This window comes from Schistocerca nitens, chromosome 3 (assembly GCF_023898315.1).
Source record: "Schistocerca nitens isolate TAMUIC-IGC-003100 chromosome 3, iqSchNite1.1, whole genome shotgun sequence".
Lineage (NCBI taxonomy): Eukaryota > Metazoa > Arthropoda > Insecta > Orthoptera > Acrididae > Schistocerca > Schistocerca nitens.
In genome coordinates this window covers 639,384,344-639,409,099 of record NC_064616.1, presented here as the reverse complement: position 1 = coordinate 639,409,099, position 24,756 = coordinate 639,384,344, and the positions used below count along the sequence as shown (strand labels likewise).

General features: G+C 41.0%; 1 protein-coding gene across 1 annotated transcript in view; it reads right to left on the bottom strand.

The window, feature by feature from the left end:
• The window catches only part of LOC126248593 (tubulin alpha-1 chain-like), a 41,978-nt gene extending 17,754 nt beyond the window's left edge, over positions 1–24,224 (bottom strand). Inside the window, exon 1 of the mRNA XM_049949716.1 lies at positions 24,073–24,224. Coding sequence (XP_049805673.1) covers positions 24,073–24,075 — 3 coding nt within the window. The 5' untranslated portion in view covers positions 24,076–24,224. The remainder of the gene's footprint in view (positions 1–24,072) is intronic.
• Positions 24,225–24,756: the final 532 nt, after the last annotated feature.

Sequence of the window (24,756 nt, the reverse complement as noted above, 5' to 3'; positions counted from 1 at the left end):
AAATCACGGAAAACCTAAATCAGGATGGCCGGACGCGGGATTGAACCGTCGTCCTCCCGAATGCGAGTCCAGTGTTTAACCACTGCGCCACCCCGCTCGGTAGGGACAGTGTCAAGAAGGACACTACTAATGCTATTTCTGAACATTAAGGGTTTGTTTTTCCTGCTCATCCGCATTAACTTACATTTTTATACATTAAGAGCCAGCTGCCATTCATCACACCAACTAGAAATTTTCTCTAGGTCATCTTGTATCAAGCTACAGTAACTTATCTTCAACTTCTTCTTGTATACTATAGCATCATCAGCGAACAACCACAGATTTCTGCCCACCCTGTGTGCTAGATCATGTACGTGTATATAAAATAGCAATGATCCTATCACACTTCCATGGGGCACTCCTGACGTTACCCCTGTCTCTGATGAACACTCGCCATTGAGGACAACATACTGGGTTCTATTACTTAAGAAATCTTCGAGCCAATCACATGTCTGGGAGCCCATTCCGTATGCACATACCTTCGTTAACAGTCTACAGTGGAGTACTGTGTCGAATGCTTTCTGGAAATCTAGAAATACGAAATCTGCCTGTTGCCCTTCATCCATAGTTCGCGGTATATTATGTGAGAAAAGAGCAAGCTGGCTTTCCCACAAGCGATGCGTTCTAAAGCCATGCTGATCCTGAACATGATCTTTTCGATGTCTAGTAAATTTATTATATTCGAACTCTTCTGAGTTCTCTAGAATTCTGCAGCAAACCGATGTTAAGGATATTGGTCTGTAATTTTGGGGGTCCGTTCTTCTACCTTCTTATATAACAGAGTCACCTGCGTTTTCTTCCAGTCACTTAGCACTTTGCGCTGGTCGAGAGATTCGCAATAGATGCAAACTAAGTAAGCGGACAATGACGTAGGGTACTCTGTAAAACTGAATTGGGATTCCATCCAGACCTCGCGACTTATTTCTTTTCAGCTCTTCCAGTTGTTTCTCTACGCCAGGGATGCTTATTACTATGTCATCCATAAGTATTCCAAAAGTACTTGACTCATTTTCATGGAGTTTTTATAGCTAACTTGGGCACAGATTGGGGCAACGTACAGGCTTCAGTTCATTCTAATTAGAACACAGATAAAACATATCATAATTTAACTTGTTATCTAAAATCATCTGTACAGCTTGGTAGTACAGATGTTTAATCATCACAGCATAGTACATCAAAGAACCCATCGATGGTGCTGCTAGTTTTTTTTTTTTTTTTTAACTTAAAGCCCTGAATAAAGAAAGTACCACCAATTTGGCGGCGGCCGCCGTTTTGGACGCAAGAAGCTACAGCAGCGCTATGGACAGAATTGTTAAACGCTCATTTATGAAGAATTTAACGCGACTATATGTGCATAAAGGAAATTAACTAGAGTTTTTAATCATTTCGTTGTTTTTATTTATAGTACAAACTGATTAAAATGACTTTCATTAAGTCCATTACTTAAATCATAGCATTTTATTTTCCTCATAATACGGTAAAATTCTTTGCAGCTACTTTTGTGATAAGTAATGTATCCTTTAGATATAACAGCAATATGTATTATTCCCATTCAGTTCGCTTCAGGGAGATATTTTGGAATTGATGACCATATTGAAACACAAGTTCATACTTCTGATTACATGTTAATGTCTTTAATGTTTCTGTTTCCTTCGCAGATTATAACTCTTTTTACATTAACTTAACTATCAACTTATCTGAATACCGTAAGTGAAAAAATACAAGCAGTAAATTATCTGACAGGTGACTATCTCTTACAATAGCTGTACGCGTTTCTCATGTTTACACTTTCACAGCCAGTTTTTGCTGTGGCACACATCTCTGCTGGCGGTAATGTGTTAATCTATGAACTCTTTTTACATTCATACTGTTGACTTACTGAAAGTCGCATGTAGCCCACATCTTCCACTGCATATTTCTGTTTAACTCGTTTTAATGTTCTCCCAACTAGATAATGCAAAGACTGTCTTTCCTCGCACAATCTCATCTTTGTCTCTTATGCCTAAATGCGTAATTGCATCGGTGTTGCTTTCTGACTCATCACAGATAGGCCTACCCATGTGTTCTAGCGCCGGACGGAGTGGCCGTGCGGTTCTAGGCGCAGCAGTCTGGAGCCGAGCGACTGCTACAGTCGCAGGTTCGAATCCTGCCTCGGGCATGGATGTGTGTGATGTCTTTAGGTTAGTTAGGTTTGATTAGTTCTAAGTTCTAGGCGACTGATGACCTCAGAAGTTAAGTCGCATAGTGCTCAGAGCCATTTGAACCATTTTTGTGTTCTAGCTAGTCGATGAGGAATTCAGCATTTACTGATGATAATTGCCATGGTTACTGTCACGAAAATATTGCGACACTGCAATAAGGCACATTATTGTCTTACAACTGGGAAAATATGGAACTGAATTAATCGCTTGGACCATGCTGAAAAGGTTTTGCAAGGCATCATGTGAAATCCTACACAATAAAACATAATGGAAACCGTTTTCTTTCAGAAGATAATTCTTATTGGTACTTGCTGTGGTTGTTGCCATTACTACTTCCGTTTCCCAAATACCTCTTTCCCAAATTTTCAAACAGCGTAGACCTAATAACACTCAGGAAGAACTGCCAGCATCATCGAGTTTGCCTTCAACAGCTGTATGCATTGTAGTTTTTTTTCTCGAGGTCATTAATTTAAACCACCAAAAAACCGCCTATAAAAATGCAGCTGACAGAACAGAACCTTAAAGTATCCTTTGTCCTACTGTATATTTAACAGCTGTAGAAAAACTATGATCTGAAACTGATAAGCAGGGTCAACTTTCATTTTATCATAATGCCCTGCTCCTAATATATTTTCTCGTAGGTTTCAGGCAATGTTTAATTTTTTCTTTTTTCTGTTTCAAAAAGATCGTACAGTTTTACAACAGAGGCAACTGGAACTGGCAAATTATTGTCTTCAACGACTTGTTTGGGAAGAGTAACGTGACCAGAAATTTTTAAACAGTTTCACAAATGCTTCAAAATACGAGCTTCAATCAGGCGTGGAATATAATTTCTTAACATCATCTCAAATTGATTAGGTGTTAAATGGAGCTAAGAAATGAAAACAGTATGAAATTTTAATCTGCACACTATTAAATGTGCTTTAAATGCACATGCAATATTACTATCATATAATGAAACATAATAAAGTTCATAGTTAAGTAAGCATCAATGAAAGGAATGTTTATTTATTTCACATAGTTTACCAGTCTTGTATGGAAATGTATCTTGCTTCGCAATTTGATGTAGTCATCTTTCTGCATTCCTTTTGACGTGCGGAATTTGGAAAAACTTACTACCACGTTCTGCCCATCAATAGTTTACTGCATAACACTGCAGTGGTCTTCGCCGTTTCATACGCCCTTATACACTAAGATAACCGCTAATTAGATCAATTTGCCCATTTACTCTACTGTGCAACTTGGCTCCAAAATGGCTGTCTTGCCTACCACGTGATGTTAAACTGACCAATGACATTGTTCAACTGTCGGCAATCCAGACATAAAAGGTTGTACCTACTTCCTTTATTCAGGGGTTATTTTAACTCTGTGACAGATGTATTTTCAGAAGTTTATGGCAGTGACAGAATTCAGCGGCACATTCTTACGTTTACGAATACAAACTAAGAGCGAATTTAATTGGGTAATATGTATGGATTTACTGATTTCACTTTGTGTCTTAAAAACTTAACGGCATTGTTTTGCTTCTTCCGATAATTTTTTTTATATTTTTCCCTAGGAAAAACTAATTTATCAGGCTTGCTTTGTGATCTGGGTGCCTACTCATTACATTTTTATTTCATTTTATTTAAGAATAAAAATGGTTGGAGAACAGTCGAGTCTTTCTGAATACACTGGAACAGCTGAATGACTAAGGACTATGCTGTTTTTAAGAATCCAGTGAAGATCGTGAGGTGAGAATTGCTGTGGCTCGAGAACATCAGGCTTTAATTCACTCTGTGGGAACTCCTTCCGAAAGTGAGGCGTGATGTAACTCTGATCGAGAATGTCATGCATTGTCTCGTTCCTCAGAACCCTTCACTCACAGAGGCATAAAGTTACTTCTGACCAAAGTAACATCACAGAAGCAGAAATTTTGACGAGAAGTGGCGCAGGCAAGAGAGATTTTATACCTCCTTATTCCTAACAATTAACCACTTCACTTTAAACGTGTGCACCGGGGAGTTTATATTATGCCATGACCATGAGCAAAGCACAAGGTCAGATGCTGCGTGTTGTGGTCGTGGACCTTACTGTGACTTGCTTATTGTGCTGCCAGCTCTATGTGGCTCTCTCCCACGTTAGTGAAGCAAATAAGCACTGTGTTCATGTCCCTAAACATACTACTTCAAACATTGTGTGCAAAGACGCTTTACAAGTCAAAAATAAATCACATGCATATAAACTCTGAGGCACAGCTATAAATAAATACTCTGGCAACATCAGGTTTCTCAGTTAGTAGAGAATAATTCTTTGTGATTCTGTCAACAATGCTTAGTGACCACATGGCCAAAAATCTTTTCATAGTTGGCATTAAGATTTATGCTCATTGTAAGAGGTAAAACACGAAAATGGTTTAACAATGACCTCATTGTATTATTAACTATGCTATTATAATTTTGGTATTAATTGATTCTTATGTTGCTGGAACCTTTCATTCAGCATCTATTAAACATTCAGATTGTAGTATTTCTTACTGTCCTGACTTATGACTGGTTGCTCTAGCACACTCATAATACACCTAATTTTTTATGTTTAATTATTCCAGTATACGGTACTTGCGTAGTGAATGCTGAGCTGCTATTCTTTCAGTGCTATTCATCCAACAGTACGAGTAGCAAATATTTATTTGCATCCTTTCACTCCCGCAAGGAAAGAATAACTAGACATGATGAGAAGACGTCGATTGTGCTCCGATAACCGTCATACGCCTCTATGGGAATAGTAGATGTACTGATAATGGTTTCAGTGTCACCCGCCAAGAGATAGCATAGTGGCATAGCTAGCTGAGCGCCATCTATGTCTACCCTTTAATAGGGAATGCTACCAGTCATAAGGCTCAGTGTGATGCAAACGTGTGAAGCAAACTGGCACCCATGCCACAGAGATGCACGCACTCGAGCTTCCTACAACCAACTGAGCGGCTTTGAAAGGTGTCAAATTGTGGCGTTCCGAATGGCAGGGCGGTCCTTTAGAAGAATTGCCTCACAAGCTCAAGGTGTTACGTCAGTTGTGCAACAATGCTGGTATTAGTGGTCACGTCGACATTCCTCACTCGTAGATGAGGTTCTGGATGTCCACGCAGCACAGACACCCGCCAGGATCGTAGTATTGTAAGGGCAGCAGTGACAGATCGCACAGCTACTACTGCAGAGACAAGAGGGCTTGTGAGCCCAGACGTGTCAACACGAAAAGTTGCGAAACAGTTATTACCAACGGGACTATTGGTGTGCATACCTCTGGCCCGTCTTCCGCTCACGCTACAGCATCATCGTTCACGGCTCGACTGGTGCCATTAGAGGATCACTTGGAAGATGAAATAGCACACTATGGTCTTCAGCGATGAAAGCAAATTATGCCTCCGCACAAGTGATGGTCGTTTGCATGTACAACATAGAACTGGTGAGCACTGTCTGGTAGAGTGTATTCGTCCAAGACACACTGTCCCCACCCCAGAATTTGTGGTCTGGTGTGTGTTTAGCTAAAACTCTTGTTCACCTTTGGTGTTACTGGAGTGGACACCAACCAGCGTTCAGTACCTGCAGAATGTTGCTAGACACGATCTTTTGCCATTCTTGCAACAGGAAGGTGATGTGTTGTTCCAGCAGGATAACTCTCGCCCACACACTCCCCTAAAACTGAACATGATTTACAAGACCTGCAGCAACTTCCCTGGTCAGCCACCAGACGCGTCTTCAATCAAGCATGTGTTGGATGTGATGGAATGAAAAGTGACCTGTGTGACTTGCCAGAGAATAACTCTTACAAAAACACGTTAACAGGTCGAGCGTGTGGCATAACGTATCCCAGGTCGCCACCTGCATGATCGACTAGATGCTAGAGTCAGTATCTGTATGCACCGTGGAGGCTACGCCACATACTAATATGGGATGCCTCGGACCCGATTGTGCTATTGATCTGTAAATGTAATCATTTCATGTAATTCATATGCACTATTGCAACAATAGATCTTGAGTGAATTGGAAACTTCTAAAACGGTATTCTAATTTCCTTCCAACAGTGTATTAATTTTGAGACAATATTTGCTATCTTCATATCCTTGAGATTTTTATTTTTATCATTTTTGCAGAAATCATGTAAAAATTATTTTGTGATTATGTGCAAAATATTTCATATTCTAAAATTTTTAGATCAGACATATTTCAATAAAACAATTCTGCTCTCGCAAAAAAAAGAAGGAAATGAGTGTAAGGAAGAATTTAGTCCATAATTTATCTGCAACACACTTTTCACAGATGTTGCCCATTGACTAACACTGAATTGAGAGGGGAATAAACGAACAGGGGATAATGGTTGAGAAGAAAGGTAACTGGCGAACAGAATCGACAATAGAAAAATAATTTTATTGGTTGAAGTTATATGCAACACACTATCTCAGCTGCAGTGGTGAGTTACATGTAAGTTACTTTAAAGTTTTAACAGCTATGGCAGCTCAATTATACGGAACATTCATCAAATTATTTCACAGAAAATGGTGTTGCACTATCGTCAGTTGCTGTGTCCTTCTTTTCCATATGCATTTGTCCCGCATCTTGCACAGGGTCAGCATGGTTATGTATCGGTTTTGGCATGATTAATGTAAGGGGCAGCCGGATGCCCTTCCTGTACCACCCCATTTGCCACCCCTTCCTCCCCCACCACCCTCTCCCGTGATGGATGTGTACCCCAATTGTCTGCATATAGCGTTATTCACGTGGAAGTGGGAAAAAGTTTTCTAAATATTTGTGAATCATGTAACTGAATTGGGAGTTGGGTACCAGCTTGTCGGATGTGGGAGACTGCCTAAACACCACATCCAGGCTGGCCAACACACTGACGCTAATTGTTAATCCACCAGTCAGATTCAATGCGGGGCCAGTGCACCTTCCCATCCCTGAAATGGTGCTTTAATATGCATGGCTATCTGGACAGGTTACTGTCAGCTGTTATGAAAAGCGCTATTATTGCTAGCAGTTTCGATTGTTACTTATCATCAGCAGGCACAAGAAGTAATTCAGTTACAGTATCTGTAACAAGACACAGGCTACGCGATATTCCCTCCACTCGTGTATAATGCCAAAACAGAAACTGGAAATCAGAACTAAACATTGTTTAGACGTGCCAGTATTTTTTTTATTTTTATTTATTTCATTTTTTTTTCCAGGCCGCGGTGGCCGTGCGGTTCTAGGCGCTGCAGTCCAGAACCGCGGGACTGCTACGGTCGCAGGTTCGAATCCTGCCGGGCATGGATGTGTGTGACGTGCTTAGGTTAGTTAGGTTTAAGTAGTTCTAAGTTCTAGGGGACTGATGACGTAAGATGTTAAGTCCCATAGTGCTCAGAGCCATTTGGACCAATTATGTTTTTAATATAATAGCTCACAGAATCGAAGCACGTCTGGAGGCTTATCAATAGTTGGAACAACATCTGTCGTACGTCTGAATCAAGATTGGCAGTAGTGGTGTTAGGCCATACAAAAATTAGAACAGTGACTTAATTTTTCTCAAGCAGTTCATAATTTTATGTTAAATTATTTTACGAATATATATGTGTAATATTATGCTAAACTTCTTAGTCTTTATTTAATGGTAAAATATTTCAAATATCTACTCGAAGGAGCCCGCATCTCGTGGTCGTGCGGTAGCGTTCTCGCTTCCCAAGCCCGGGTTCCCGGGTTCGATTCCCGGCGGGGTCAGAGATTTTCTCTGCCTCGTGATGGCTGGGTGTTGTGTGCTGTCCTTAGGTTAGTTAGGTTTAAGTAGTTCTAAGTTCTAGGGGACTTATGACCACAGCAGTTGAGTCCCATAGTGCTCAGAGCCATTTGAACCATTTGAACCATCTACTCGAAGGAACAACATTTTCTACCTACACCGATAGTGTCCCGTAAACTAATGCATTCAAATAGAAGAATGCAAAGGCTTCATTCACCATTACAACTCCTTTACTTCCACTATAGTTCTTAGTTTACACCTTAGGTGCGTCGCATGTTACACCCCAGGTGTTACATGCTTCACCCACTGTCCCTGCTGTCGAGACATCTTCGCGGGTACCGGGCGCGGTTGGGCCACCCTCTCCCCAAGGGGAGTGGCGGATTCAGCGGCGCACGAGACGGAGGAACAATGCGGAGGCTGGCCGTGTGGCATCGCCCACTCTGCCTGTGAGTGGACATGTGGCCGCTCCTTCAGCAAGGTCCGAGCAGGCACACGGGGGGAGGGGTTTATTATTTATTGGGAGCTCCAACGTTAGGCGGGTGATGGAGCCCCTTAGGGAAATAGCGGAAAGGTCGGGGAAGAAGGCCAGTGTTCACTCTGTCTGCTTGCCGGGGGGTCTCATCCGAGATGTGGAGGAGGCCCTGCCGGCGACGATAGAGAGCTCTGGGTGCACCCGACTGCAAATTGTTGCTCATGTCGGCACCAATGACTCCTGCTGTCTGGGTTCAGAGGTCATCCTCAGTGCGTACAGGCGGTTAGCGGAATTGGTGAAGGCGGAAAGCCTCGCTCGCGGGGTGGAATCTGAGCTAACTATTTGTAGTATCGTTCCCAGAACCGATCGCGGTCCTCTGGTTTGGAGCCGAGTAGAAGGCTTAAACCAGAGGCTCAGACGATTCTGCGGAGATCTGGGGTGCAAATTTCTAGACCTCCGCTATCGGGTGGAGAAATGTAGGGTCCCCCTGAATAGGTCAGGCGTGCACTACACGCCGGAAGCGGCTACACGGGTAGCGGAGTACGTGTGGAGTGCACATGTGGGTTATTTAGGTTAGAGAATTTCCTCCCTAGGCCCGACAAGACGCCTCCTGAGACGCGGCAAGGTAGGAGTAGGCAAAATGCAACAGGGAATAACAATATTAATGTGCTAATAGTAAACTGCAGGAGCGTCTATAGAAAGGTCCCAGAACTGCTCTCATTAATAAACGGTCACAATGCCCATATAGTACTAGGGACAGAAAGTTGGCTGAAATCACACGGTAACAGTAATGAAATCCTAAACTCAGATTGGAATGTATACCGCAGAGACAGGCTGGACAGTGAAGGGGGAGGCGTGTTTATAGCGATAAGAAGTGCAATAGTATCGAAGGAAATTGACGGAGATCCGAAATGTGAAATAATTTGGGTGAAGGTCACGGTTAAAGCAGGCTCAGACATTGTAACTGGATGTCTCTATAGGCCCCCTGGCTCAGCAGCTGTTGTGGCTGAGCACCTGAAGGATAATTTGGAGGGGATTTTCTCTGCCTCGTGATGACTGGGTGTTGTGTGTTGTCCTTAGGTTAGTTAGGTATAAGTAGTTCTAAGTTCTAGGGGACTGATGACCATAGCTGTTAAGTTCCATAGTGCTCAGAGCCATTTGAACCATTTGATAATTTGGAAAATATTTCGAGTAGATTTCCCCACCATGTTATAGTTCTGGGTGGAGATTTTAATTGGCCGGATATAGACTGGGAGACTCAAACGTTTATAACGGGTGGCAGGGACAAAGAATCCAGTGAATTTTTTTTAAGTGCTTTATCTGAAAACTACCTTGAGCAGTTAAACAGAGAACCGACTCGTGGCGATAACATATTCGACCTTCTGGTGACAAACAGACCCGAACTATTTGAAACAGCTAACGCAGAACAGGGAATCAGCGATCATAAAGCGGTTACTGCATCGATGATTTCAGCTGTAAATAGAAATATTAAAAAAGGTAGGAAGATTTTTCTGTTTAGTAAAAGTGACAAAAAGCAGATTACAGAGTACCTGACGGCTCAGCACAAAATTTTTGTCTCAAGTACAGATAGTGTTGAGGATAAGTGGAAAAAGTTCAAAACCATCGTACAATATGCGTAAGATGAGTATGTGCCAAGCAAGATCGTAAGAGATGGAAAAGAGCCACCGTGGTACAACAACCGAGTTAGAAAACTGCTGCGGAAGCAAAGGGAACTTCATAGCAAACATAAACATAGCCAAAGCCTTGCAGACAAACAAAAATTACTCGAAGCGAAATGTCGTGTGAGGAGGGCTATGCGAGAGGCGTAAAATGAATTCGAAAGTAAAGTTCTATGTACTGACTTAGCAGAAAATCCTAAGAAATTTTGGTCTTATGTCAAAGCGGTAGGTGGATCAAAACAAAATGTCCAGACACTCTGTGACCAAAATGGTACTGAAACAGAGGATGACAGACTAAAGGCCGAAATACTAAATGTCTTTTTCCAAAGCTGTTTCACAGAGGAAGACTGCACTGTAGTTCCTTCTCTAGATTGTCGCACAGATGACACAATGGTAGATATCGAAATAGACGACAGAGGGATAGAGAAACAATTAAAATCGCTCAAAAGAGGAAAGGTCGCTGGACCTGATGGGATACCAGTCCGATTTTACATAGAGTACGCGAAGGAACTTGCCCACCCCCCTTTTTGCAGCGGAGTACCGTAGTTCTCTAGAAGAGCGTAGCGTTCCAAAGGATTGGAAAAGGGCACAGGTCATCCCCGTTTTCAAGAAGGGACGTCGAACAGATGTGCAGAACTATAGACCTATATCTGTAACGTCGATCAGTTGTAGAATTTTGGAACACGTATTATGTTCGAGTATAATGACTTTTCTAGAGACTAGAAATCTATTCTGTAGGAATCAGCATGGGTTTCGAAAAAGACGGTCGTGTGAAACCCAGCTCGCGCTATTCGTCCACGAGACTCAGAGGGCCATAGACACGGGTTCACAGGTAGATGCCGTGTTTCTTGACTTCCGCAAGACGTTCGATACAGTTCCCCACAGTCGTACAATGAACAAAGTAAGAGCATATGGACTATCAGACCAATTGTGTGATTGGATTGAAGAGTTCCTAGATAACAGAACGCAGCATGTCATTCTCAATGGAGAGAAGTCTTCCGAAGTAAGAGTGATTTCGGGTGTGCTGCAGGGGAGTGTCATGGGACCGTTGCTATTCACAATATACATAAATGACCTTGTGGATGACATCGGAAGTTCACTGAGGCTTTTTGCAGATGATGCTGTGGTGTATCGAGAGGTTGTAACAGTGGAAAATTGTACTGAAATGCAGGAGGATCTTCAGCGAATTGACGCATGGTGCAGGGAATGGCAATTGAACCTCAATGTAGACAAGTGTAATGTGTTGCGAATACATAGAAAGATAGATCCTTCATCATTTAGCTACAATATAGCAAGTCAGCAACTGGAAGCAGTTAATTCCATAAATTATCTGGGAGTACGCATTAGGAGTGATTTAAAATGGAATGATCATATAAAGTTGATCGTCGGTAAAGCTGATGCCAGACTGAGATTCATTGGAAGAATCCTAAGGAAATGCAATCCGAAAGCAAAGGAAGTAGGTTACAGTACGCTTGTTCGCCCACTGCTTGAATACTGCTCAGCAGTGTGGGATCCGTACCAGATAGGGTTGATAGAAGAGATAGAGAAGATCCAACGCAGAGCAGCGCGCTTCGTTACAGGATCATTTAGTAATCGCGAAAGCGTTACGGAGATGATAGATAAACTCCAGTGGAAGACTCTGCAGGAGAGACGCTCAGTAGCTCGGTACGGGCTTTTGTTAAAGTTTCGAGAACATACCTTCACCGAAGAGCCATGCAGTATATTGCTCCCTCCTGCGTATATCTCGCGAAGAGACCATGGGGATAAAATCAGAGAGATTAGAGCCCACACAGAAGCATACCGACAATCCTTCTTTCCACGAACAATACGAGACTGGAATAGAAGGGAGAACCGATAGAGGTACTCAAGGTAACCTCCGCCACACACCGTTAGGTGGCTTGCGGAGTACGGATGTAGATGTAGATGTAGATTTGTGTTCTGTGTCTGGCACAGAAACTGAAGTGGCTGACCATGTGTCTAGACTGGAAGAATTACAGATGATGGACTACGATGAAATAGCTATCTCAAAAGAGAAAGATGAAGCTCAAGCTCTTAAATAAAGTTGCAGCACTTCACTGAAATCTAAGCAGGTTACTACTTCCAATGGATTAAGACTCTAGTCTGATATATCTGTTGAAACCGTTTCTCTGTATATTCCCAAACAATTTAGAATCACAGTTTTAAGCATTACCACAACACGGATCATCCAAGAGAGAGACCTTCAGTCAAGCTCATAACATACAAATTTGTATGGCCAAACTTAAAGAAGGATGAGTGACAACTGACTAAGGCATTTACAGCCTGCGAGGAGAGCAAAATTATAACGCATACTACATCGCCTGTTACACACTGTCGATGAATATTTTCAGGTGTACTTATTGATGTAGTGGGTCCTCTACCACACTCCAAAATGTTAGCGTACTGTTTACCATATATACAGGGTGGTCCATTGATCGTGACCGGGCGAAATATCTCACGAAATAAGCGTCAAACGAAAAAACTAAAAAGAACGAACTTGTCTAGCTTGAAGGGGGAAACCAGATGACGCTATGGTTGGTCCGCTAGATGGCACTGCCATAGGTCAAACGGATAAACGGATATCAACTGCGTTTTTTTTTTAAATAGGAACCCCCATTTTTTATTACATATTCGTGTAGTACGTAAAGAAATATGAATGTTTTAGTTGGACCACTTTCTTCGCTTTGTGATAGATGGCACTGTAATAGTCACAAACATATGGCTCACAATTTTAGACGAACAGTTGGCTACAGGTAGGGTTTTTAAATTAAAATACAGAACGTAGGTACATTTGAACATTTTATTTCGGTTGTTCCAATGTGATGCATGTACCTTTGTGAACTTATCATTTCTGAGAACGCATACTGTTACACCGTCATTACCTGTAAATACCACATTAATGCAATAAATGCTCAAACTGATGTCCGTCAACCTCAATGCATTTTGCAATACGTGTAACGACATTCCTCTCAACAGCGAGTAGTTCGCCCTCCGTAATGTTCGCACATGCATTGACAATGCGCTGACGCATGTTGTCAGGCGTTGTCGGTGGGTCACAATAGCAAATATCCTTCAACTTTCGCCACAGAAAGAAATCCGGGGACGTCAGATCCGGTGAACGTGTGGACCATGGTATGGTGCTTCGACGACCAATCCACCTGTCATGAAATATGCTATTCAATACCGCTTCAAACGCACGCGAACTATGTGCCGGACATCCATCATGCTGGAAGTACATCGCCATTCTGTCATGCAGTGAAACATCTTGTAGTAACATCGGTAGAACATTGCGTAGAAAATCAGCATACATTGCACCATTTAGATTGCCATCGATAAAATGGGGGCCAATTATCCTTCCTCCCATAATGCCGCACCGTACATTAACCCGCCAAGGTCGCAGATGTTCCGCTTGTCGCAGCTATCGTGGATTTTCCGTTGCCCAATAATGCATATTATGCCGGTTTACGTTACCTCTGTTGGTGAATGACGCTTCGTCGCTAAATAGAAAGCGTGCCAAAAATCTCTCATCGTCCCGTAATTTCTGTTGTGCCCAGTGGCAGAACTGTACGCGGCGTTCAAAGTCGTCGCCATGCAATTCCTGGTGCATAGAAATATGGTACGGGTGCAATCGATGTTGATGTAGCATTCTCAGCACCGACGTTTTCGAGATTCCCGATTCTCGCGCAATTTGTCTGCTACAGATGTGCGGATTAGCCGCGACAGCAGATAAAACACCTACTTGGGCATCATCATTTGTTGCAGGTCGTGGTTTCACATGTGGCTGAACACTTCCTGTTTCCTTAAATAACGTAACTAACCGGTGAACGGTCCGGACACTTGGATGATGTCGTCCAGGACACGGAACAGCATACATAGCACACGCCCGTTGGGCATTTTAATCACAATAGCCTTACATCAACGCGATATCGACCTTTTCCGCAATTGGTAAACGGTCCATTTTAACACAGGTAATTTATCACGAAGCAAATACCGTCTACACTGGCGAAATGTTACGTGATACCACGTACTTATACGTTTGTGACTATTACAGCGCCATCTATCACAAAGCGAAAACAGTGGTCCCACTAAAACATTCATATTTCTTTACGTACTACACGAATATATATTAAAAATGGGGGTTCCTATTAAAAAAAAAAAGAGTTGATATCCGTTTGACCTATGTCAATGCCATCTAGCGGGCCAACCATAGCGCCATCTGGTTTCCCCCTTCAAGCTAGACGAGTTTCGTTCTTTGTAGTTTTTTCGTTTGTTGCTTATTTCGTGAGATATTTGGCCTGGTCACTATCAATGGACCGCCTTGTATATATATTGCTTGATCTCTCTGACGAAAAAACTGTGCTAAAATGTTTTAATGCATCTAATTTTCAAAAAAACACCCAAACACCCCCGTAAGGTCACAGTTCCGGAACGTTTTTTTTCTTTGCAAATTAAGTCAAACATCGTTCATAGCACAACCTTCCTTACAAGTATGAACAACTTAAAGACGATATGCTCTGCTACGTTGGTAGATCAAGAGACCTACGCACTCAACAATTTCTGAAAAGTAAAGTTACTGGTGATAAATCTTCGTCTGAATTCACCAGTCACTGAAGCTGAAGTGTCTGATGCAACTTTAAAACAAGTATGCTGCAGCCATTTGCCTTTCGCTATCAAAAGTGCTGTAGTTTCAGATGATACTGCGGACTTGTATTCTTAGATACTGGTAACTGAACGCATACGTAGTATTTTATTACATAACAACTCGTGCGGGGACCCACAAAGTAGTAATAGCGTCACACATTTAAATGCTTTGGACGTCTCTAGAGGGCAGCAACTCCCACAATCTGACAGAAACAGCTCCAATTCACAAAAGCGCACAGTACAGCAGCAGGCGCAGCTCTCACCGCGATGTCAACAACCAGTTACACAACTGGTATTCGTATTATTTCCGATCCGGCCAAGAGCAGAGATATGCACAACTCCTCGCAGCTATTCAAAGAACAACAGCGACCGGAAATAAGCACGACCAGTCGCTCTGAACTGAAGTGTCTAACCAACAACATCACAACTGAACAAGGACGTCAATTTAAGTTTAATTGGTTCCACGAACTAGCAGACTATCAGCCAGTCAGCAACGAGATGATGGAACGATAGCATTGCCTTTAAAATCTTCCCTAATCTGCCATGGCTCTTTGTGGCCATCTGCCCTACCGCTAGTATTACTGAGACTATGTGCCGCAATTAAACCTGATACTCGAGCTTCTGCAGGAGAGTTAATGCATGGTGAACCATACAGACATCCTTCGAAAGTTTTAGAACAGCTATACGACTATATGCTGCGAGACCCTCCATTCCTCTTGCAACAAGTCAATAATTGTATCTCTAAATTTCGCCATCTCCAGCACACTGGCACGCGCATCTTGATATCTTCGTACATTAAGATTTACGTACATGCTCTCAAGTTATATACGTACTCTCATGTTATACTGTGTCCTGACTCTGTCAAAATTCTATTGTATTGTTACGGAATGAACACATTGTGATGATGTTGGTTACTGGCAAGTCCACTACGGTGTCCTTGGAACGTGTCAGACAGGCCTACCTGCTTCAAGAGGACAGTGCTTTGGACCGCTCCCCCTATAGTCGCCCCGACGCCTAAATAGGACGACACAGCTGTTGGCAGGCGTACGTCATCACCAGACCATTCTCCATCAGACAATCAGCTTCTCCGATTTTACCGCTAACCCTCACTGGGGCTAATAGAACTGTACGCCACGAATCTCCTTTCCTTCCAGGTGCTCCACTCTGTAAGGGGTGGGGGGAACCTATGTGACGACGCAATTAGACGAGAACTGTCTCTGTACAGTTAAGTGTGAAATATCTTTGTTTTTAGACTCTCTGTCTTCCCGCCTTTAGAATAATACGTTTCATTCAATTGATTACTGTTGTGGTGTTTTATGTATCTCGCACTGAGTTTTAATGAAATATGTGGCTTCAGTTCCAGCTATTACGTGTTGGTACTATACTTATTGTGGATTGACGTTCCCACATGTTTTAAGGTACTGCGCTGAAATTACTTGGAGACTTCTTCCAGGAATATCAAACCACAACCAGCGTTGACCCTCCAATTGTCATCACCGAAATGAAGAAAAGGATGAATCACGTGAAACCTACAGTGTACTCCCACGGTTTCAAATGAACACCTTTCATGGATGCGGTGTGCTACTATATTAAGGATTATATAAATTGAGTTCTCTTGTCCAGTTCCTGTTTTCGACTTCGTGTAAAGTAAGATCAATGTCATGTATGTATCCACACAGATGTTGTATTTGAAAATTTCGTTGTGCCTGGGTAACAGTCAAAACTAGTAGCAGCTATAAAGATTTTTATAGCAGTCGACAGAGGTGTGAAACACGATCAGCAAGCTGTGGGGCACCAAGAGCTGAAAAAATTTCAAATTATTTTACGTTTCATACGTTCTCTTAATTCGATACAGTAACTTTATTACGAACTGGTGCGCTACCGAAATGATCCCATACCCTTTACAGAACTATTAATTCTGCTCCCCCTTCTTCCCCTCGAATCGTAAAACTACATTTCTGCTTTTTTTCTACGTAGTTTCACATAGTTTTATAATTTTTGAGTAGGTTTAAGAAAAATTAATCATTATTGAAAGTATTACGTAACTGAAGTATATTTATATAAAACATCGCTTACAACGAACTAAATGTATCACTGCAGCAAATAAATCACAAGTAGTATTAAAGTAAAACGGTATTCTATTGATTTATTGCTTATGGAGCTACTGTACATTATGATGTATAATAAAGAACAGGTGTAAGAATCCTACTAGACAATTTCATAGCACAACTTGGCAGAGAAAAAGTACACCAAAAAACGATTAGCAATTTCTCAACACAGAAATTCACAAACAGGAACGGGCCGTTTCATTGCTTTGTGCCAACAAAAAAATGTGAAAATCATGATGTACAAATCCGCAGAGCTTCAGACGTCGACTCGGATCGATCTTGTTCGCCCCAAAGTTAAATTTACCCCAAAAGAGCACACTGCAACAGTATACACTTTCAGAAAATTTAATATAAAAGAGGAATGGGAGAAACAAAGGGCAGACACTGGGAAGAGTTCCAAACCAAGACCATACAGAAAGCCATAAAGCTAACCCATTGGAAACAATCTTACTGGAACAAAGCATGGTAACACACTTTGGAAGAACGAAAGAGAACCTTACAGAAATACAACAGTAAAAAATCACCGTGAACTGAACAACACTTTTTCAAGATTAAAAAGCAGGTGGCAATATTAATCAGGAAGAGATGGAGGAGACACATCAATAACAATATTAATTTTTTTTTTTAAATTAGCTTTAGGAAGTACAACAAGCGTGACTTTTGCTGGTCGTTCAGTGGAGGGATCAGTGGGTACACAACGCGGAAAAGGTGCTTTAGAAAGCAGGACAGTATACTCGCTCTGATAATTCACAACTGCAGGGAGCAATTTCTGTCCTTCTCTGAGCTACATAACTGTCCAGAACCACCTATAAGATTTCCCAGGGAGACTAGTACTACTACTACTATTACACAAAACACACACACACACACACACAGACAGAATCATATTCATCCGCCAGAGATGAAATCTACAAACATACTCTTAGACTAAAATGCAGCGGCACATCTGGGGAAAATGGAATATTCGCAGAGTTATTGAAGCACATAGGGAAAAACTCACTTTCAGAACTTACATAAATCATCACGGATATTTGGCACACAGAAAAACTGCCAGAAGGTTTGAAGTACGCACTCATCCATCCACCCCTCAAAATGGGTGACAGGACAGGCGTCAGTAACTGCAGGAGGACCCCCCCCCCCCTCCTTCGAGTCACATAGAAGATATTCTCAGTATGTTTACTTCAAAGGAACAAATGGTTCAAATGGCTCTGAGCACTATGGGACTCAACTGCTGTGGTGATCAGTCCCCTAGAACTTAGAACTACTTAAACCTAACTAACCTAAGGACATCACACACATCCATGCCCGAGGCAGGATTCGAACCTGCGACCGTAGCAGTCGCACGGTTCCGGACTGCGCGCCTAGAACCGCGAGACCACCGCGGCCGGCTTCAAAGGAACACAAGCACAGCGTGAACTTAAGATCGGCGAATACCAAGCAATCTTTCTACCGTGGTGATGATGCGTAGAACAGAGCTTCAATCTAAAAAGAACGTTAAAATATATGACAACTCGTACCAGCTCTACCATCTATACTTTTGTCGACTTCAAGAAGAATGACTTGGTTGACCGACATTCTCTGTTTCATATCCTACAGGGGCAGGGACTAGACCGAAAAACAGCAAGTATCATTAATGAAACACTGACAGACACAACGTCCATAGTAAAATTTGAGTGGGAAAAATGGTAAACCCTTGAACTTCAAACAGGATTTCGCGAAGCAGATGGGCTGTCACTACTCAACTTCAATCTCATCTTAGGTGAATTATTTAGGAAATGAGAAAAATAATTAAAAATGAAATGGGAAAAAGAATTTAAAAAACCGAAATCTCTGGAAATTTATTCTGCCTGAAAGAACAAAGATAACATTAATAACTCTTGCTTAACTTTCGCAGATTTAGCGATATATGCGGACAGTGAAGTTACAGCAATGACAGAAGTGTTCAAAGAATGCGATGAAAAAGCTGGCCAACTAATCCCCGTTATTTTATTTTATTTTATTCTTTTTTTGAATGATTTGATTTGTACTAAATTGAATTTTCTGAAATTAGACACGAAATATGGCTAACGAAAACGGTCAGACACTTCAACAATATCGGAGAGGTCACAGAACAAACGAGACCAGTAAAGGAAGCGCTGAGACTTCGATTACAAAAACTCTAGACAGCGTGCAGGAGAACTCATGGCATTTACAAACAAAAGTGCTTATCCACACATACAAAAGTTAGACATTAAAACACCTCAAGCTCTGTAAGTGAGCGGAAGTTCTAATTCTCAACAGAAAAGGCGATATGGAAAACGTACTGGGGAAAGCACAAAGAACTGTGAGGAAAATCCTTGGCCCAGACAAAACGGAAGACCTGAGACTGAAATCCCGTAAAGCAACAGAGAAATTGTCAAACCTGGCAGCAGACATTAGAAAACGAGGATATAAATTTTATGGACATGTTCAAAGACTCCCAACAACGAGGCTTAGACACAAAATTATGGGATACATTGGACAATCAAAGAATATGTCATGGAGCAAGCAAGTTAAAAAGGACGTCGAGAAAAGCAATGGAAGTGGTAAACAGGAATCTGTTCAGTCGAAAGATTAAAAGAAAAAGGAACCAATTGAACTGAAGGGAGAAAAATGGCATACGCAGAGAGCATAAGAGCCACGTGGAAGATCGGGAAAACTAATCTGAAACTACTGCGTGATCCAACAGGATCCATATGCAAATAATAACAACAATAACAAAGAACAGGTTTTATTTCTTCTTTATAAATTGTCAATTGTGAATACATTACTAATCACAAATAGAAGAAAAAGGGTTAAAATTAAGAGCTGAGAAAATATCCCTTTCAATAATTATGTTTGTATTATAATTTTAACTTGCGTTTCTTTTTCTTGAGCGAAAAAAACTCACTGATATCCTCACTGAAGTCAAGTTTAATAGCTGTGTCACATCCTATGGACATTATTTTAGAGTTAACATCCTGCTTTCGCTCAAATTACTGCAGTCGCTTGCCAATCTATTTCGACGTTTGGATAAGCATCAGATACAGTGCTTTGCAAAACCTTCAAAGTATCCAAATGGAAATCAGTTTCAATGTTTTTGATCTGTTCTGAAAACCTGGAATTTCAAAGCAGCTATTAGTTTAACTAGCAACGCTGTATCAATATCTCTACTATATTTGGCAACAAAATCAGCTGCACACTTTTCAATACAAGGAGCAGAGCTTTCGTTTAAGGCGTTTATTGACAGGACGTTAGTCAGATGAAATGTTTTGGTACTTGTAAGATCTGTTATCTAGTGCACTTATGATTCTGTTAAATACTTTAACAGTGTCGCTCCAGTCCTCACACGGCAAAAATCGGATGCCCTCAGTAAAATACCTTATTCGTTCAGCAACCGCTTACCGACCTCCGAGGTCGCACAATACCGTAGCAACGCTGCAGAAAGAGCTCCATTGTTGAGCAGGAGCAAGTTGTGTACACGACAAACTGTGTGAACCAAGCGCACTGTTACCACGCAAACCATGTTAGCGACAGACGTCTGTTTGGTCGTAGTAGTGTCTTCATCATACTGCATGGACGAAATGACACATTAGAAAGGACACAGCGTGCATTTAGTTACCGGCCGAGGGAAATGCTTCTTCTCATAGGCGGAAGGTAGGAATACGAAGGGTAGGAGAATTCACGTACTTCTTCGGGTTAATTTGTAAACCACATTTTTTTTTTAACTGGTCAGATTTTGCGCCCTCTCTGTGGCTGCACCCTTGGCGTGGGCCTATCTCGTCATGTACTTGGAACGGCCCTCTTTGGAACATGTTTAAGCCAAACGTCTTGGAAGAAAGAAGAAGGAAGGAAATGTGAATATGATCAGAAATGCCTATAATATGTTGTACTGAAATGAATGCAAACGAAGAGAGAATAATGATAAATGGAGAAAGGACTTAGGGTAGCCAAATGTCCCGGATTTCCTGACGGCAGTTTGATCCTGATTTCGGATTTCAGAGGAATGTTATAACACTATCTACTTTTTCTCAAAATTCTTGCCTTAATCTGTATTTCAACTCCAGCTGTTATCTAAATAACGAAAGTTTTTATTATGGCAGTTGACTGAGTCCCTTAAGGAATCTTATTGCGTGGTAACCCTGCTAAGTTTCCATTATTGCCCCTTATCTCAATTCGGGTTAAGCTTTCCACCAACGTGCTTCTCTGTTGCTCTAAGTCACATCGCAGTTAATTTGTTATTAAAGTATTTGATTCTTTCAAGAGAACTCACAGTGCAAAAGGGGAAGTGTTCATTCCAAGAGGTTTTTCATAAAATGAGGGAGAAGTCACTATGAAGTAGAATTTATAATTTGTAAGTGTTTCCATTGCACATGCAGGTAGAGTAGATATTAAGGATCATTTAACTAGCGTAAAACGTAAATCAAACGTGTACTCTGCAAGAACAAAAAATGGACAGTTATTTTATTCCAAATTCATTTAAACAAGGCAAATTAGTAACAGCAGAGGAATCAGCAATGTCCTATCATACTATTAAACATCACATGTCTTTGAAATCAGTGGACTCTACTTCTAGGCTAAGCTCCAAGCATTTTAATGATTGCGAATAGTAAAACTGTGACGTTGGGCGGAATAAAATAAACAGCAATTGTGAAATCAGTGTTAGCACGCGATACCCTCAAAAAAAAAAAAAAAAAAAAAAAAAAAAAAAAAAAAAAAAAAAAAAAAAAAAAAAGCGATGAACTTTCAAAGGCAGTTGTAATCACAAAGCCGATAAAATATTTTTATTAATTAAGTCATTTTTAAGCTTAAGAGAAGTGTCCTCGTTTCTCCTGGTTTCTGCTTACGAAACTGCGTCCATTTTTAGTCAGTTTAAGAGAAATTTCCCCGGTTAGTTACGCATAAATTATGGAAACCCTATTAAGGTGCATGGTGAAAACTGTCAACAACAGAAAAATACATTTCATAAGCTCCAAAATTAAACACAATAACTAAACTTGAAACATTTTGGAGTCAGCATATTGCGGATATATACAGAAAGATGAGCATCCAAATCTGCTAAGTCAAGAACTCAATAGTTCTTAGCAGAACAGTGTGGTCACAATCATGAGGTATAGCATTTGGACCTTGATATTGATACGTAACTGGCTGCTTACTCTACAAAATGCAGAACCTTTTACACAATGGCCCTGTCCTCCATTTGCGCCCTGATGCACAACTGGATAAATAATAGGACTGTATAGTAATATCAGGATACACTTTTAGGAATTCAATTCATATTCTGAGATTCCATGAATTTGCAGTTGAACATCTTCTTCTTCAGAGCTTCAAGAACGTGACGCGAGTAGTGCGAATTTATTAGCCAGTAAATATAACATCATTGTCGCTTTCCGTGAAGATACAAAAGAATTACAACATGTATTTAAATTACTGTAAGTGTTGTTGTATGTAGGAGGTAACTCAGTTAAAAATTTCGAAGGGAAAATCCATACTTCTCGTATAGCAAAAGTAAAACAGTGTTTCGTGACTTTTTTTTCATGTTGGAGCACGTTCGCTGACAAGTATTTGCAATATTTAAGTTTTACGTCATTTTACTATGTATATAAACACATTACGCTTATATTCGCTATTTGCAGTATTCCTGGCTATTGTCAAACAAGGCAGAAAACACTGTATTGTAAACCTGTAACCTAATGAAAATTAACAGAGCATGACAGATGGAAATGAAATGGTCGTATAGCATTGCTGGCCGGGAGGTACCATTTGGATTCGGCCGCCAAGTGCAAGTCTTATTTCAGTCGGCGCCACTTTGGGCGACTTGCGGCCGATGATAAGGATGAAATGATGGTGAGTATAACACAAAACCCAGTCCCCAAGCGGAGAAAAATCTCCAACCCAACCCGGAATCGAACCCAGGCCCAGTACATGGGAGGCAAGCATGTTATCACTCAGCTAAACAGGCGAACAGTATGAAAGATCACTGAACTGAAAGTATATATTCTGGTCAGATGATTAACTTATGTACGGATGCTGCCTCTTACCTTTCATTAGATGAAATCTGAGCTTAAAATGTAGGTTTCCATTGATTTTATTTCCCGTATCAACAGTTTACCTTGGTTTTACATTATCACTGCTTACTTATAGCTACCATTCTTGTCAGTATCTGAGATAGGTTAACATTGTGGGTCACACCATGGCTCGAATCCAAACAACTGAATTTGATACAGTTTCTGTGTATGTTATGTATTTCTACTCTGGCAAATGTGTCGCTAATCTACTCTAAAACAAATCCTCTTGCAATGAATTTTCCACTGAGAAACCTTGCCATTATTGATATTGATACATGGAACTGGTCATCAAAATAGTCTGTCATTTTTGTGAGATGATTCTCTCTTAGGATCTGCCTAACAATCTTGGTGTACTAAAAAGCACAAGAACATTCAAACAGGCATTATTTTGTAAATATATTCCTTGACCGGAAGAAGAGCAAAATTTATTTCTAATGCACACCTTTAATATCATTATATGTACTTATGGAATGGTACCACTATTAACGCAATTAACGAAACAAAGGCGCTAGCAAAAGTTGGCATTCATATTCTAAGATTTCATGAATTTTCAGCTGAACATCATCTTCAAAGCTTCAAAAATCTGACGCTCGTTGCGCGGCTTTATTAGTCAGTAAATATAGAATCATTGTCACTTTCTATGAAGATGCCAAAGAGTTGTAACGTATTGGCAAGTGTGCACATGTTGCAGATTACATCATCTCATGAATTTGTATTAACAAGCACTCACAGTCTTCGACGACACAAGGAGAAGGAAATAAATACTAATAAATTATATGATCATGTCTCAGTACTTCTACTTATTAAATCAGAATTTATCCAGCTCACTCAGGCGTAATGTAACAGTGCAGTTTCCGTCGTTCCTTTACACAGCTTAGTTTTTAAGTGTTAAGATAGTATTCTGAAATAACTACAGTCAGATGGCCTTTACACACTTCATTCAGGAGAGTATAGATACATACCCCCACAGGTTTCATGCACGTGGTCACACACATCCTTAACTTTTAACTTACAACAACAGCTTTCGAACATGAGGAAAGATAAAACATACGTAAAACTACAACTACGTTCAAAAGAAATGAATAAGGTACATAAACCAACCATTTTTGTCCAATTTCCGTAAGATCTCTCGCTGCAACAGGTATTCGAGACACTCGCGTCTTCGCTACTAAAGACTCTGCTGGCAGACGGCCGGAGAAGGTTTATTTTTGGGGCGCCGCGCAAGAAATGGCCCTCAGGGTGGAGCTTCCTACACTGTGACAACACGCGGCTCGTTTCGGAAGAATGAGAGGACCGGGATTTCAGTTATGTGTCGGGGAGAGATGGAACAAGTATAAGTCGAGGCAACTGTAGCGGACACGGCCGCCGATTCAGAAAACTGCCCTGTATTCTCGCAAAGAGGTCTCGGAGGTACTGGCGATTCACACAAACAGACTTCTTTTCTGAAATTACAGTTCTTTTCTTGGAGTGTTACTATGAGGTACTTCACCGGCAGACGTATCCGCAGTACACTTACAAACCTGTCACACACAAGTGTATTAATGAACGAACAATTTTGAGCAGGATACAAATTACTACGGGTCTCACAAACATAAGATGAGCTTGTCTTACGGTTGGAAGTTTCCTTAAGAACTTGCGTACGTCAGGACGATTTCCACACTTCTCTGTTAGCCTTTATACTAAAATACTGTTTACAACAATTGAAATATTTCTATTTGTTTTCTTTAAGTTTTAACCAGTGAAGCACGCGTTTTTTTTATATCAAGATTAATTTTATCATTTCAG